The sequence below is a fragment of the Rattus norvegicus genome, chromosome 13 (genome assembly GCF_036323735.1).
Source record: "Rattus norvegicus strain BN/NHsdMcwi chromosome 13, GRCr8, whole genome shotgun sequence".
NCBI lineage: Eukaryota > Metazoa > Chordata > Mammalia > Rodentia > Muridae > Rattus > Rattus norvegicus.
In genome coordinates, this window is record NC_086031.1 from 71,567,379 (window position 1) to 71,585,460 (window position 18,082).

At 40.7% G+C, this 18,082-nt stretch overlaps 1 protein-coding gene across 17 annotated transcripts in view; it reads right to left on the reverse strand.

The window, feature by feature from the left end:
* Ralgps2 (Ral GEF with PH domain and SH3 binding motif 2) overlaps positions 1-18,082 on the reverse strand; it is a 179,957-nt gene that overhangs the window by 92,544 nt on the left and 69,331 nt on the right. For 16 of the 17 annotated variants that reach the window (XM_039090756.2, XM_063272338.1, XM_039090753.2 and 13 more), the window contains 2 exons: positions 8,056-8,195; positions 924-1,028 (listed from right to left, as the gene is read on the reverse strand). In XM_039090756.2, coding sequence (XP_038946684.1) covers positions 924-1,028; positions 8,056-8,112 — 162 coding nt within the window. In that variant the 5' untranslated portion in view covers positions 8,113-8,195. Of the gene's footprint in view, positions 1-923; positions 1,029-8,055; positions 8,196-18,082 lie in introns of those variants that run through there. The other variant, XM_039090761.2, reaches the window with a different exon arrangement.

The following is an 18,082-nucleotide window of genomic DNA, read 5'->3' on the forward strand; positions in this document are numbered from 1 at the left end:
AATATACAAATAAACAGAATTTATTCAAAATAAGATAAACTTTCTGCTCTACACTAAATTACTGAACACGTAACCTTTAAGGACTTAAAAAAATAGACAATTTAGTCTTTTTGCCATTAGATTTAACTCCTAGTTATCTCCTTCCTAGGGAAGGCAGGGAAGGGGACATACTTTAGCACTGTCATCCATGAGATGGCTCAGCAGCTCTCTCAGCAGAAGACTGGCAGCTTGAGTTTAATCTCTGCTTCCCATGGCAGAGGCAAAGAGCCAGCTCTAAGGTGGCCTCAGGCCAGTACATATGCACCGTAGTGTATGAACGCTTCTCACACAAATTAAGTAATGCATGGAATAAACAACTGCTACTAGAAGAAACCAGGGAAAGGAAACACATACTCCAAACAAGGGAAAGGAAAAACATATTCTTGGAATGTAAAAGTCGTTCAAGACCAGCTAATAAAAAGAGATCAAAAAACCTAAATAAATGAACACTTATGTCAGTTAAAAAGATTTTCTAGATAATTTTATAGTACTCATATTCCAATGGTTGAGAAATCACAGTTCTCAATTTTTAAATTTCAAATCAGTAAAAAACAAAACAAACAAACAAACAAACAAAAAAACAAAACACTACTGTGGCTGTGATAATAGGTGCTTGGGAGTCAGCACAGTAGTGATCAAGTTCTTATCTCTCTGTTCTATGTCACGGAGTAACAAGCAGTTACCCTTCAGAAAGCAAGCTGTCCTTACCCCTCACGTGCCATTCCTGTGCTATTCCCCAACAATTCCTAGATCCAGCTTTTAAAAAATCCATCTCCTCCTCTGAGGAGATCTGTGAGGCCACAAATTCCAATTCAATAATTATGACGATGATGATGGATGTAAATTACATGCAAAAACTAGAAATCGAGAGACAGAAAGCTTACCGCGTATTCTTCTGGCGTAACCTTAAGAACGTCAAATACCACAGCATCAAAGCTTTTCTTCAATTCAGAGCCCTTCTCACTTAATGACTCAGAGCTGCTACTTTTCTGACAAGATGGAAGAAAACACAGCCTTTAAACATTGTCTCACAGCCATGACACAGAAAAATAGATAGGCCTTTAAAAACAGGAACTCGGGCTGAAAGGCTGGTTGACTGGTAAAATGTCCACTAGAGAAACATGCAGATCTAACTTGGAATCTCAACATCCATGTAACGTCTAGGTGGGGTGTACACTCACAACCCTAGGGCTAGGCAGGGCACAGGGTAAGAGGATCCATGGAGTTTTCTGGTTAAATAGCTACACTTTAATCAACTCCAGATCCAGTGGTAGGATCGCTCAAAAATAAGCTGAGAGTAAAGACACCTGTGGTGTCCACATGCACATGGGCACACCACATGAACATGCATGCATACACATACGCACGTGTACACACACACACACACACACACGAGCTTGGTTGGAGAAATGCTATATAAAGCCAGAAATTTGGAAAACTAACATTGAGTTTGTGTTTTCTGGGTTCCTACGTAAGTCACTCTTTTGCATATCTCTTCAAACATTCTGATTTTATGCAATTCTAACAAGAGGTAAAGAAAACAGTGTACAATGAAGTTATACGTCACTTAGCAATTCAGATACTGTCAAAGTGCTGTTAAACAATCTTGTCAATTATCAGTATCACCATCTACTCACACATCTACAATGGCTACAACACGATCATGGCACCATCCTTATTCATGAAGTTGCTTTGAGCAAAATGACATCATGCAAGGCATTTAAACGTGCAACTTTTAAAATGAGGAGAAACAAAATACTCTGGTTACATATATCAGAAAAGAGGGATGCCATTTATTAAATGATGGCATAAGCCAGTGTACTTGTTGTTAATGGTTAGTCCTGGTTATCAACTTAATACAGGGAGCTTAAGTAAAGAACTGTCTCCATCAGACTGGCCTGTGGGCATGTCTGTGAAGCATTTTTGACTGATGATTCATATGGGGCCCACCACTGAGGGAGGCACCACCCCTGGGCAGATGGATCTGGGCTGTGTAGGAAACCTTTAGTTCCTGCCTCTAGTTTTCTTCCTTGAGTTCCTGCCCAACTTCACTCAGTCTGTAAAATAAAATAAACCCTTTCCTCCACGAGCTGCTTTTGGTCACATTATTTATCTATCACCCCAACAGCAAGTAACTACAACAAAACCATATCATTAGAGTAGGGCTGTTGCTGTGACAGACCTGACCATGTTGATATGGGGAAGGATTCTGGATCTTTGGGCTAGAAAAGCCACTGGATGCTCAGAACTTACAGGGCTGTTCTATGGCAGCTTAGACAGTAAGGATGCTGAAAGAAAACGTAGATAATGGCAGTCTAGGGTGTAAAGTTTCAACAAAGCATAGACTAGCGGGGCTGTTCACGTAATATTCTGGATTAAGGACCTACAGGATAAACCTGTCTGAAGAACAATCTGGGATTCCTAGGAGTCCAGCATCACTGACGCAAAGTCTTCTGGGAAGTGTTTCCTTGAGGCCACCCACAGTGGGGTAAGGCTGAATCTCACGCTGGAAGCTGAACATCGTGTAAGAGTGCCCTACATGGCACGGGAGTGGAAGGAATGAAGAGATTATGGAGTAGCTGAAGCTTTGCACCACATGGTAGGATGGTGTTTCTGCAGAGAATCCAGGAGTAGCATTAGTAAAGTTACAGCCTCATTTGCAGCAGAAGCCCCAGAACCCAAGGGTCTCAGAGAGAACTTGGCTTGGCACCATGAGAAGGGCTGGAGCCTGGGAAGTGAGAGGCCTGAAAAGGCCAGTGGAGCAGAAAGTCCCAGACTGTGCAGGAATGGAGAAAGTGAGCTGAGCTCAGCAGGGCAGAGAATTCACTGCTCTCTGCTCCTGACTCAGGATCTAACAAGACTGGCTGCTTCAAGTTTCTACAGCCTGGATTTCCCCCACGGTGACAGACTGTAATCTACAATTGTGAGCCAAATAAGTCCTTTCTCCTTAAAATGGCTTTTGTGTAGATGTTTTATCACAGCAACAGGAAATGAAGCTAAGATAGAAAACAGTACCAAAGTGGGTTTGATGCTGTGATAAATCTGACTATGTAACTGTTTTGGTGATGGAATGTAAAGAGTTTGGAACTTTGGCCTGGAAAACTAATGAGCACCGTCACCAGAACTAAGTGGGCGTTCTAGAGGAGGCTAACTAGAGAAGAGCTCTGGAAGGAACAGAGTGGAGGCCCAGACCAGCAGGCTCCGGAAAGGAACGAGCACTCACTGGAAATGGACAGGGGACAGGATGCCTCAGCAAAGAATACAACTGCATTCTGTCTACGTCCTTACAACCTGAATGAAGCTCAAGTTAAAAATAATAAATTTCTTTGACAAATCAGTGGCCTAAAAGCCACAGACAGTATTAAGAAAGAGGTCAATTGGTTCAGGTTAAGTATCCCAAAACTTAGCACTTCTGAGGAAATCTGCATGGATATGCTAACAAATCTAAAACTCAGAATGAAGCAGAGAGTACGTGTTTTTAATTATACTGTTTTGCCACACTAGAACTATTTAAAACATAGACCTTGATGACCTTGCCTGTCACACAGAAAGTATATTAGCCTGAAGCCTAACATAATTCACTTACTTTTAGAAGAAACAATTTTTTAATGCAAGTAAAAGGATCTGTTTTATCTGATATTTGTACACTGCTTCCAGTGAATTATAGCAGGTGTCTCTGGATACAGTTACAAATACACTAACCAAAGACACATGCGATATTTAAGAAATATGGTTATAATATAACAATTAAACACAATCTGTCTCATGGAAGAAAAACTATGAACAAATTTATATAAGAAAATGTAAGTTGTTTTTTAAGTTACAATTTCAAAAATAACTCCCATCTGCTTATAGGAAAAGGATTTGTTAAAATACAGTATTTGAAATGTATCTTGAAAGACAAAATTTCATTTCTATGTTAAAGAAAGGAAACACTGGAAGAAAGAAAAAACCCATGTGTAAAAACTGACACAGGCAAGTTGTAACAGAAGGGGGAAACACCAGATGGCTACAGAACATCTATAGGAGGGATATTCTCTGAACAGAATGTTAAATTTTAAACAGTACTAATGGGAATTAAGTCTAGTAGAAAGAAAATATAGAGGGCTGGCATGAGGACCTGAGCTTAGGTCATCCCGTCCCTGGGGTCCTGGCCAGCTGGTCTGACTGAGCCAGTGAGCTCAGGATTCAGGGAAAGACCCTACTGGTCAGCTTCTACTATCTGATTTGACAAAAGTGAGAATCATCTGTAAGTGGGAACCTCAATTAAGGAAGTGCCATACGGGATGTGGACTGTCATCCATACTGGATGTGGACATGGCAGTGAAGCACTGTCTTGACTGATGATTTATGGGGGAGGGCCTAGCACCCTGAGATTGGTACCATCTCTAGACAGGTGGGCTTGGCCTGTCTAAAAAAGCAAACTGTGCAAAGCCAAGGGGAGCAAGCCAGTAAGCAGCATTTGGCAGCATTCTTCCATAGTTTCTGCTTCAAGCTTCTATCTTCTCTTCTCTCAGTGATGGACTATATACCAAATGGAACTCTTTTCATTCCAAGTTAGTCTTCGTAAATTGTTTATCATAGCAAAGGAAAGCAAACTAGGACAGGCTCTGTTTGAAAACATAAACAAGCAGAGAAGACACAGGCTAACTAACAGCCACCACTGCCTCTTGGCCTACATGCAAGAGCCCCAGTGCACACACAACAGGTTAACAAGGTACCAAGGAGGAGCCTGAGGCTAGTCCTGGATCAAAGACTGGCTGTAAAAGCATCTAAAGTTAATTAGCAGGTGTGACAGCTGCTCCTGGCTGTCAACCTGACTATCTGGACTGAACTACAATCCAGAAACGGAGGCACACTGTGATCCAGATCCTGCAGCTGGAAGACACAGGCTTTTGACCTGGATCTTAACATGGAATGACACACACTTCTGATTTAGATCTTGGGACATAGTGGCCATAAAAGCTTAGGCCCAGGTCTTTAATCCCAGGAGACAGGGGTAAGCAGTTCTCTGAGTTCGAGGCCAGCCTGGGACAGAGCAAGTTCCGAGTAAAGACAAGCTTAGGTCCAGGTGTGGTGGTACACAACTTTAATCTGGGCCATACCTTCTGCTCAGGCCTACACAAGAAGGAAGGAAGGGTTGTCCTTCTTCTCCTGCTTGCACTTACTTGTCAGCACATCTGTTAGAACCTACTTCTTCAGGATTCCAGCTTATATAGAAGACCAGCTCAAACACCACCCTCCTGGGACTGAGCAAATAGATTCTTAGCTTTCCAATTCAGAGCTGTCCATTGTTGGGTTAGCTGGTCTGCAGACTGTAAGTCATTCCAAAAATTTCCCTTAATAGAGACATTCTGTAACTCTAGAGAACCCCAACTAAAACAGCAGGCAACAAAGAATCACCAGAAGTTCATGGAAGTTTAAGAGCTGTATTTTAAAGAATATTAATTAGGGGCTGAAGAGATACATCAGTAGTTAAAAATGCTTCTTCCTTAGGGGAATTAGAGGAAGGATTCAAAGAGCTGAAGGGGCTTGCAACCCCATAAGAACAACAATGCTAACCAACCAGCTTCCAGGGACTAAACCACTACCCAAAGACTATGCATGGACTGACCCTGGGCTCCAACTGCATAGGTAGCAGAGAATAGCCTTGTTGGGGCACCAGTGGAAGTGGAAGACCTTGGTCCTGCCAAGGTTGGACCCCCAGTGCAGGGGAATGTAGGGTAGGAGGTAAGGGAGGTGGATGGGGGAACACCAGTATGGGGAGGGGGCAGGGATACAGGTTATGGACAGGAAACTGGGAAAGGGGATACCATTTGAAATGTAAGTAAAGAAATATATCTAATAAAAAAAAAAAGGAAAAAAATGCTCCTTGCTCTTCCGTGGATAGAGTTCAGATCCCAGCACCTGCACCTCCAGACGACCTGTCCTCCAAGGATATTTGAACGCACATGGAATACACACATGCCCACACTACATAAAAGCTCCTAAACTGCAAGAATACTAATTACCATTAAATTTTAATTAAACTGATCAGGAAAAACAGAAAACTCAGAGCAGGCATAACAGCACACGGCTACAATGCAAGCATTGGAAAGGAAGATACCTGACTATGCACTGAGCTTGTAGTGAACCTGGGCTCCATAAGATGTGGCATTCTTAAATAAAACAAAACATTCTTGAACAAATTTCGCCCTCTAGTGTGGGCAACATCTTGGACTTCCCGTCTAATCAAGGGAATATGCAGAAAAGGGATGGTATGACTTCCGTGATTACATCATATAAGATTATCATTTTGCGCTTGCTGGCAGACTCTGTTGATGAAAGGGTGTGGTGTCCAAATCCACCCAAGTAAACAAAACAACAGCAAAAATTTACCTGTGCAAAGGAAGCTATGAAACTATCTGGCTACTCACAGACTAAGGAAAGGGGCTGTCAGACTTGATGGTTAAGACTATGAAAGATCAAGACAGTCAGGGGACTGAGGAATTAAACAGCATTCTCTTCTACCACTGTAAGAAAAACTAAAAAAGTAGGAAAACTAAATTTTTAAGGAAAGTACTTGAGATCTGTATGCAAAGCAATAAAATAGAATGATAAGGAAAAATAAAATCATAATACATGAATACAAGAACTGATTTCCTACTTGGGTCTTAACGTCCCTTTCAAATCTAAACTACAACAGCAAAGCAAACTCTTCCTATTGCTTCCCAAACAGTTCTGCGCTCCAACAGTTTTAAGTCAAGGTCCTGAAGGAACCTGTGTAACAGAGTATCCCAAAACAGTTTCTTTTAATACTAACCCCAATAAAGAGTTTTAAGCAATCATTGTAATTATTTTCAAGTATCTTAAGTAGATAAACTACTTTGTATGATGCAATTAACATTTGAATGGCAAAATTTAGTTATTTAAAAAAGGCATGATAGCTCATGTCCTTTTTGTCTTAACACTTGGGAGGTTGAAACAAGCAGAGTGCTGTGAGTTCAAGGTCAGCCCGTTCTACAAAATGACTTCTAGGCCAGCCAAGATTATACAGTGAAACTGTTTCAAAACAAATTAATAAACAAAGACAAACCCTTAGAAATGGCACTGTGGGTAAGAGAGCTTGCTCTCTAAGAGGCCCTGAGTTCAGCAGCCCAGTGACCAGCATTGTCTCAAGGTAGTAAGGCAAAAGATGGTAGAAAAGACATCCAATGTCCTGCTCCAGCCTACACACACACACACACACACACACACACACACACACACACACACGCATGTGAGCTTTGTACATTCATATGTATACACTATACACACAGACAAATAACAGTCCTCAGAAAAACAAATACTGTATGCTCTTCTTGGATTATGAAAAATCTATATTTAAATATAAATACACATGTATGCACATGCACCTGAAAGTAGAATGGAGACTATTAAGTGAGAGTAAGATATCTATAGAAGGGAGAGTTTGGCAGTAGTGGTACACACCTTTAGTCCCAGCACTCGGGAGGCAGAGGCAGGTGGATCTCAAATTTAAGACTAGTGTCTTTAGACCAAGTTCCAGGACAGCCAGGGCTACAGAGAGAAACCTTGTCTCAACAAGAGGGAGGGGTGGGGTGGGAGAAGAAAATAAGAGAAGGTAATGAGAGGGAGAAAGATAACCCACTACATGTCTTTCTCATATATAGAGAACCTAGGGAGGGAGGGAAGGAGGGAGTATATGTGTGTGTGTGTGTGTGTGTGTGTGTGTGTGTGTGTGTGTGTGTGTGTGTGTGTTAAAAGCTAAAGAACACTCTTTGTAAGGGGAAGGAAACTAGCAAGTGGGAAAAGAGGGAGGGGGACAGATATGACCAAGGTACAAAGACATAACAATAAAGTCTATTATTCTGTCTGATGACTAAGAAAGAGTACCTGAAGACAAGCTGTAGAAGTGAACGAGGCCTTCCCTCACAGTGATTTTTAAATGTCACCAAATGTAACGTTTAGAAGTTTAGAAAACAGGGTAAGAAACATTGTAACAAGGCTACCTCTCACCTCAGAAACTGTAGCCCCGATATTAACACTGCTTGCCTGCCCGTTCATTAGGTCCATGCTTTCCTCATCAGTCCCTGAGCCTATGTTAACAGCAACAGAGGTCTGATTACTTCATGTCCAAGGCCACAAATACATCATTCCTGTTGGAAAAAAAAAAAAAAAAGAAGAAATTAAGATGTGTGTCTTTCTCTAAATTCAAGAAAACAACCATGCCAATGACACACTAGGGACACCAGTGTGTTCCAAGGATCAGAAGTACAATGGTGTCAGTACTCACTATTATAGTCAGCATAAGTGAAATAAAATTATTACTTCACTTACTAAGTGATGCCATGAGGGAAAGAATCAGAGTGCATAGTATTTTTAGTTTAAACTAAATAATAAGCATTTAAAATGTGACAAAGTAATACATCCCTCAGTTCAGTTTTCAAGATTTAGATGCAACCTCTAAATTAACAATATAGAAGAGACTTGCCATCATTTCTCCACCAAGATACCGCTAACACTTAAAAATATTATAGGACATGTCAAGACATGTTCATTTATGTAGCAGAATAAGGTTTATTGAATACCCTCAATCTATCACCCCACTGAAAACACGAATTAAGAGAAAATACCATACTCACAATCTGACAAAAATGCCTTCACTATTCCCCTAGAGCACAGAGAACAGCCTCTGGGACAGTAGCAGGCAGGTGAGGACAGAGGACTATGACTCATCTAAAATGCTAGCCAGCCAGGCATCCTCTCCATTCAGACCGTTACTTCTTTCTACCTTACTGATATCAGAAAGTCCCCTTGAGATCTTACTGTTAGCTTTCCTACATAACACAGTATAATTTCTTCTTCTCCATAAAATAACAGGGTTAACAGACTTTGAGTCCATTTCCAAATTTAAATACCTATTTTTACCATAAAAGAAACTGTAAGTTGAGTATTCTACACTATTTACCATACACCTAGTCTGAACTGTCCACGATACTCTACCAAGTCCATTATACGCTTTCTCTACAAAGCTCAGGCACTGCTGGACCCAGTGATGCAAGCTGGAAATCCCAGCTAGGCAGCAGTCTGAGGCAGGATGATCACAAACTCAAGGGCACCAGACAACTTACTAGAGGCGGGAGGGGAGGCTGGGGATACAGCTTGGTAGTACAATATCTAAGTCTAAGGATCTAAGTTCGATTCCCAGTGCAGACTCCCCTCCAACTCCCAAAGAAATCATGAGCTCTGAAGCAAGACTGCTTAAAGTCTACATATGACATAACTTTTCTGTACTGTTTCCTCATGTATAAAGTGGGCAACAGTGAGTATGTCCTTCACAGAGCTGCAGTGAAGAAAACTGAGCACAGATGCCTTACGCATGGTACATTGTCCTGCGACAATGCAATGAGGATGTGGACTTTCTCATTATCAACTCAGTGAATGTAAGGAAAGAAAGGAAAAAGACAAGACTGTGTAAACACTGCAGGCAATCAGAGTACATCTGGTGAGCAGCGTGAAAATCCTAACACAGAAGAAATAAGAATGTCTCTCAGATGAACCAAATCGTGCTCCTGGGGTTTCAAACAAAATTATAACGGCCGACAGCAGCTTTTAAGCTCATGTTAAATTATCTTCATTTCTTCAGATTTGCCTTAGTATTTTTGAGGAACAAAACACCATTCTACAATTTTTAAAATAAATACATTTGAATTAATCAGATCTAGGATCCACCTGCAGAGGCAGTATGGAAATAAATATGAAACTTCCTTCTAGCTCACACTATCTCACCACACAGGCTTTGTTACCCTCACAAACCATGGCTAGGATGAGGCTAACACTTGCCCTGCTATGGAAAACAACAGCTTGTGCTGGGTATATTGAGCCATGCCTGTAATCCTGACCCTGGGAGGCAAAGATCAAAGGTCACAAGCCCAAGACCAGCCTAGGCTACCCAGTTTCAGGCCAGCCCAGGCTACTCAGTAAGACCCAATCTTAAACAAGTATTTTAAAACCCAGGTTTATAGTGAATTATATATTAATACAATTCAATCAGGTATTCTTTGCCTGCTGTCAATTTTACTCCTGGGGTAGACGGGGGTAGTTTTGAAACCGCACCTTACTCTGCAGACCAGACTGGTCTAGAACTTACTATAGAGCCCAAGCTGATCTCTGATATTTTCTGGCAACAACGCTCATTTTGTAGTGAAATGTTTTCAAATGATTTCCTACTGTGTGACATATAAAAGGAATCCATAAATCTAGGGAGCCCCCTAGTGTTAAGAAAGATATTTTGATTTAATTGCAAAAAGAATAACTTAATGTTAGTCTTAATCTTTACATTACATTTACTATTTACTGAATAGAGGTAATACACAGTTAGAATAAGTATCAATACACCTGAATCAGGTTTTCTTTGCTTGGTCTCTCCTCCCCTCTCCCCTTTCCCCTCTCCTCCCCCACCCCCCTCTGTGTGTGTGTGTGTGTGTGTGTGTGTGTGTGTATGTGTGTGTGTCTAACTTACTACAGAACATAGGCTGGCAACAAATCTATGGTAATCCTTTAGCCTCATGTCTGGTTTTGCCAGTTTTTGTCATTAAAGTATTTCATGAGATTTCATGAGAATAAGTTATATTAAATCCATTACCTGGCAAACTAATAAAAAAATACAAATCAAATGAGACAAATATATATTGTAGTTTATCTCATTTTCCTAAGGAATATAAAGCAGCGTTCTCATTTATGACTACAAATATCACAATAACCATTTTCTTAATTAAGTTCAACTAATTTCAACTTACTCTGTTTTCTACTTCTAAAGACATTTATTCTGGCTGCCTTCTGTTTTCTTTCAAACAAGCAGTATCAGTCCTTAGACAGGAAACCTTGAAGCGTGTACTCTTAGACTCTTGCCTCACTCTTGCCTCAGTTCACAAACTAGATCCTCAAACTGCACACAACCAGCTAGCCTCTAAAGTGAGCATCTTTTCAGGGTGCTTCCAATACCAAACAAAGGATGTTTCTTTTCTCCCTCAATAAGCAAATAAGGGGGGTTGGGGATTTAGCTCAGTGGTAGAGCGCTTGCCTAGTGAGCACAAGGCCCTGGGTTCGGTCTCCAGCTCCGAAAAAAAAGAAAAGAAAAAAAAAAGCAAATAAGGGATAAAAGTTGACAAAAAGATTCCCTATCAATTGATCGGAGTGCAGAGCTACCTACTATGGCCTTTGCATGTAACTAAACTTCACTTCCTTTAGCTCCTGTGTCTATGTATACAAATACACCCTTCTCTGTGTGGAACACTATACTGTAAGACTTCCACTAGGGAACATGACTTGCAGAGACTTAGTGCCAGGCTCAGATGTCATCATTGCTGGGTTTGCAGATCCCACTATGCTGTTACTTCTTGACTCGTTACTCTGACTAGGGAAGTCTCCAGACTTGAGTCTATAACGACAAGGTTTCCGATGCCTCCCCATCTCTCCTCTAGCTGCAGTTATACAGTCTACTTTAGTTTGAAGTTTATCAGAAAACTTTCATTTTGTACTGTTGGCTTTTATTCTTCAACACCATTAACTGTCAGCCTCATCCTGCTCATGTATATAATAATAAATGTATACTACTCAGTAACCAATGAAATGTTGAGTATCTATGAATCGGATCAAAATATGGGTGGCTTTTTCATAGAATGATCTGCCATCATGGTGACTATTTACAGCAGAAGCATCTGCATTATCTTCATCAAAGTCCCATGATTCCAGTTTGACTCAAATACTGTTAGGTCATCTGGTGTCAAGCAAACTGCTTTCAGCTTTTACTGGAATTGATGTGAAATGATATCCCATAATTTAAAAATATTGTGTTAGCTTCAGGAAAAAGAAACCTTACATTTTAAATATTCAAATGGATCATAACAAGTAAGAAATAAAAAAACTGCACAGGTGAGATAGCTCAGCATGGAAAGGCAGCAGTCACACAAGCCTGGATATAGAAGTTCAAGCCTGGAACCCACATTAGACAAGAGAGAAACCAATTGTTCTCCAGCCTCCATGCATGCTGTGGCATATACACAGACTAATAACAAAAGGAAACGCAGCAACAGTGAGGCGTCAGTTCAGCAAGAGAAAGCAACCCTTAGGACAGCGCTCTTCCGTATTTAAATCATGAAGGACAGCTTGTTTTCCTTCAACATTTATTTTAAGTAACAATTAAAGCTATGCTTTCTGCCACTCAGGGACACCCCAGAGGTGTGAGCAGCCTGTGCACGTGTGCACGTGCGGTTCTAACATGTTGTCTTTATGGTTTGTCATGAAAATGCTCAGTGTAAGTGACACTGAGCTGCTTAGGACAGAGCTCGGTACGAAGGGCAGCCGTCTCTGGCCGCCATTTCAGGGACAGCCTATGTGATCGTGTTTACTCTTTAGGTCACTAAGTTCAATTTACTGTGATACAAATTTCACAAGAATAGGTTCTGATAGAGATCTGGGTTATAAAAGGTTCCCTGCCTAACATCTCACACAAAGTGGCATTTTCACACTGTTTATTTTATCTTTCCTTAATCATCTTTTAGTTTCTTGACGTTAAAGAATGACATTTTTAAAAAGAAAATTAAAAAGCACCATCCTTCATCTTTGCATTCATGTGCATGTAATATATTCCCCCTAATTATCTACCTAATACATTCCTGCTGGAAGAATGAGGGAGCGCCTGAATAAAGCAACCACACACAGGGCAGGATTATACACAAGCCAGACAAGCAGTCAAGGTGCCGGAAATGGTATTCAAATTTTACACAAGCCCACGAGATGACGCTAAGATTTAGTCATTTAATTACCGTGGGTGATGAGCATTTCTAGCAACACAGTTGACAAAATAATCTAAAAACATACTGTGCTTCATGAGAAACTTAGAATAAGAGTCTGAATTCTAACTCCCAGTTGAAGAGAGAAGACTAGGCCACTAAAGAATAAAAATAGAACTGGGGCATACACTCTCCTTGTAGCCCTATCCCCACCCATCTCCATCTGAAGTAGAGCCAGAGAGGTCAAAGCCTGGCCCATCGGTGGCAAGATGCTCTGGAGGAAAATGTGTCTTGGCAGAGGAAGGTGTGTAAACTCATCTGTGCTGGCCTGGGTTTAATGTTGTGGTCAGAAGACACCCCACTCCCCTTCCTTATTCCAGGTACACAGAATCTGAGTTTACACTACCATCATGGCCCAAGGTCCTCAACATGAGAAATCCACATTAAATATGCTCACATGGCCAGGCATATCTGTGACTTTGAGGTCACCCTGGTCTACATAAAGAGCCCTAGGCCAGCAAGACTACACAGTAAGACCCTGCCTTAAAAATAAAGTTCACAACAGTTGTAATTCTACAATACAGACAGACAGTGAAAACAAAATCTGAGCAAGGAACACATAATATATAACAGTCAAACAAAGGACTGAACTCGCTAGCCTTCAAAGAGGGAAGGCAAAGAGAAATAAGAGTTTAAGACAAAATTAATAAGAAGCATCATACCAAACTCTACCCAAGAGGGAACTCATGAAGTAAACACACAGAAAAGTAACAAAGCCCTGCCCAGATGGGGACACCATGTAAGAAGTGACAGACAGAGTAAACCCTAAGCACCCTGAGAGCAGGTCCAAGGAGATGATGGAAGAAGGCAAGCGCTGAAGACAAAGGCTAAAGAATTTCCAGAACTCATAAGATGGGACCACCCTTAAGCAAGACAAACAAAAAGAACCATATTCTTCATGTACTGCTTTAAACCAGCAAGTAATTCTTTTAAATGCAAATGAATTGAAAGGCAAATTACTTATGTAGGGACAACAACAAAATCCTGAAGATTTCACATCACCACCAATAAGAAGTAAGGGCTTCAAAGTGCTCAGAGAAAAGAGTCACCAACTTAGAAACCTAGCTCAGCGGTTAGGAGCCCATGCTGCTCTTGCAGAGGACTGGTGCCCAGCACCCTCCGTCAACAGCCTCACGCCTCTACTTCCAGCAGCCACCATCATCATTGCCACCGTCATCTGCACACACATGCACATACCACTCCCCACTACACAAACATGCACACACACAACTACAGTCAAAACTTTTTTAAGAGAGGGAGAACAAGGGTTGGGGGATCACTGGCAAGAGCTCAGTGGTAGAGCTCTTGCCTTCCAAGCACACAGCCTTGAGTTTGGTTTTCAGCTGGAGCAGGGGGTGGGGGATGACAAATACATTTTCAAAAGATTAGTGTACCACACAATAGTTCAGATAGTAAGAAAACATGAAAAACTATTTCTTGTTTAAGTTTACACTAACTGGGAGAAAACTTTGGAGTAGAAATAACTATTTTAACCATGTTTAAGATTACTAATGTTTTTCCTGCTTTGCCAAAGAGTTCTAGAAGTTCACAACTCCTAATACTAGCCTTTTCATTAACAACATTCTGCTTGTATAAGGAAGGCTAAGCAACTGTTTTCATACAAAGCCTGGTCATACATCTTATACATTGGACACAACAATATAATATACAAGAATGAGGCTAACATTTATGGGGTACTTTCTACCAGGAGGCCATGCACTAAGTATCTTATCCTTAGTACACCCAATGAACCTCCAAGGTAGTCCTTTTTTTTTAATTATTTTATTGTTAGTATAAATAAATATACACTTCCCTTTCCTCTCCTCCATAAACCCTCCACACCCCTCCTTACTCTAGTCCAAATTGACAGCCTCTTTCTTCATAATTTTTATTACATAGATGCATGTATGTCTATACATAAATACAACCTGTTTAGCCTATTTAATATAACTTGCATATATGTCTCCAGGGCTGACCATTTGGTATTGGATAACCAATTTGTCCTTAAACCTACACAGAGGTTTAGTCCTCACCTTGCATCAAGGAAACTTTGCAACAGATGGAGACCATTACAGAATACGACAACCAATCAAAATGCAGCTGTGGAACCCAGTCCCATTGGATACATCTACAACACAACTCCAAGCTAAGGCTCAAGGAACTTGTGCAAGAGGGGACAGAAAGGACCAGCAGGTCAGGGAGTTTGCCGTGAGATTGTGTCTCCTAGGATATGTCAGAAGCTACACTCCATGTCCCACCGATACAAACCAGGACACAAGAGACATGTGCGAGTGAAGGGGAGAGGGGAACACAGGAGGCCTCGGCTCTACACAAACAACTGCTAAAGGCAACAAAGGAACGAGAGGGAAAAACTGGCTTCCCCAGGCAAGAATACACCAAATGGTTACCAATACCATTTTAAAGAGGGCTAACAACTTGACCAAGTTTACAATGTTGAGATGGACAGCCTGAAGAGGGAGAAAAAAGGACAGGTGAAGGGGAACTTAAAAGTTTGCTCCTATTCTGATCAAACTTAAAGTATGGCTAGGACTAAAAGGAGCAAGAAAATCCAAGTTCCAGAAACTACTGTGTTGTGATTCGGTTTCAAGAATCAGATGGTTTCCACAGAATAAAGGAAGACAAGCCGAGGAGTAAGAGGAAGTCAAAACCAAGAGGAAAAAGTAGACTATAAACACACAAATGTAAGAGGCGTTATGAAGAAAAGAGATGACACGGAACATCGGCCTGCCACATATGAACAAACTCTGACGAGCTCTGGGCAGAGCCAAAGCAGCAGGACTATACAAGTCTCAACCGTGCGGCAGAGAAATGTAGACTAGCAGGGACGGACAGGTACTGGGAATCATCAGCAGTGTCTGTAAGAAAATGACTTCAGGAAACCAGTCCTGTCTTTAAGACAAAACTGACATGCAGCCCTTTCCCATCAATGTTCTGCAATCTCTTTTCTTCAGGACCCTTCTTTAGACACTTTTCCTTCAAACCACGCATGTTCACACTCGACTGTGCATGTTCACACTCGGCTGTGCATGTTCACACTCCAGCCTTTTGATTTCAGCCTTCCTCACTCCACCTAATTCAGAATTCTTGGTCACAGTCTCTAACAGATAATATCAAAAGAAAAAATGTAATTTACCTGAATCCATGAATAATTCACACTGCTCTCCTTGCTTAAAGGTCAAATAAAACAGTACGGTATAAAAACAAGGGATATGGAGCCTCAACGTTAGGTCTAACCAAGTATGTTTTCTGGGTAAATTATTTAGTAAGGCAAAAGGAGATGAATTTACATACTTAATAAGAACACTAAGTCTTCAGTATGTGGTATACCCATGCAATACTAAACCACTAGCTTTAAGGATGATCCCCTGCAGTTGCTGACCTCCACTGTTGACCGCTGCCTTCTAAGTCAGCTGAACCTGCTCAGCTCTAACTGGTTCAAACTTTTAGAGTTTCTCAGATTTTGGAAGACTTATGCAGATGCTACCAGTTGAATAATAGCTTCCTATTGTGAAGTGTTTCAGATTTTCTAAGAATACTTAGTATCTATAAATGTCATCAGCTTATTCAAAAATATAAAATATATTCTCAGTTCAGGACTAAAATGTCACTTATCCTTGGTAAAAATATAAGCTGTACTTAACTCTAAATCTGAGAGTAGCAAGAATTTCAAACAATGGTAGCAGTTCACATGGACATGAGCACACCCTGAAAGTGTGAGAAAACGAGTTCTGGGCAGACTCCCATTGCTTGAAGCTAACCATAATGACAGGGTTAGCAATTTCACACACCACCCAAGAAGCAAAGGGGGAAAGCGCTGGAGATGTTAGGTGAACCTACTTCATGTGCAGAGTATCACGTCAGAACAACTACACCAACCACTTCCCAGGAAGCTTTGCTCACTCGCTCAATGACTGTTTAAGCTAAGCGTCTATTTATACTTTACGTTTGTTTCTAAATGCTTAAGGCATACATTAAGAAGTGTGAGAAAGGTTTTCCAAACTAAGTCAGCATATTAAATTAGAAGGGAGGGGGTGAGGCAGCTTCTTTTATCCTTTTATCCTGTAGCCATTTAGTGCCTGAGCTGGAGCACAGCACATGGTATTAAAGGTAAAACATTGACACACCGGCCCACCACCAGGGTGGGGCACACCGGCCCACCACCAGCGTGGGCACATGCCCATAAATACCACCCCCCCACACACACGAAGTTGTAATTTAAGATAACAAAAGAATTCTTTTAAAAAGTATACAGAGTGAGCAGTCTACGTTTATGTTTATAATTTATTCATAATATCATGTAATTATATAATTTTTATATATATATATATATATATATATATATATATATATATATATATAACATCAGCTATTAGTGGAAAAAGAGGCCATAAATATGAAAGAATAAGAAGGAGTACATAGGAGGGAGGAAAAGGAAGGGGAAATAATACAATTATATTATAATCTCAAAAAAGAAAAGAAAAGAACTCTAACCGCTACTATACCAAAGTATGCACATAGGTTAACTATAAATAAATGTGCTCTAAACATTGTTTTGCTATGTAGTTTTGCTGGGAGTTTATACATTCTGGTCAGATTCTGTGCTCAAGACTGGCTCTTAGAAGTCCACTTGACTCACAATACTGTGTACCGAGCGAGGGTTTGTTTGAGCATGCTTATATAACACTAGCAATCAAAGCATGGAAACAACCCAACTGAATCCCAGGTAGATTCAAATGTCTGGCAAAGCGTGCTGCTGTGGAACCATGAGAGAACACGATGGCGTGGGAACAAAGCGGACTTACGGCCAGTTCTTCTAGGTCTCCGGCTTGCTGTGGATGTGTCTTGGGACTTCTCAGTCTCTCTAACTATGGCCCAGCTCCTTAATGTATGCACATGCATACATGTTGTACATATGTGTATAAAAGGCATTAAAATAGCTTTTTTTACCTATAAAAAAATCTTCTAGTAAAATATATACATAATTTTAAAGGGATACACACACACACACGTGTGTGTACGTATGTATATATGTATGTATGTACCTACCTATCTTCTTGGTTGTTTCCGTGAAAAATCCTGGTATGCTATTCTTATAATTTTACTTCTAGTTTATACTATTTCCAAATACATAATATGAAAGGAAATTAAATTCTCCTGAATTACAAAAC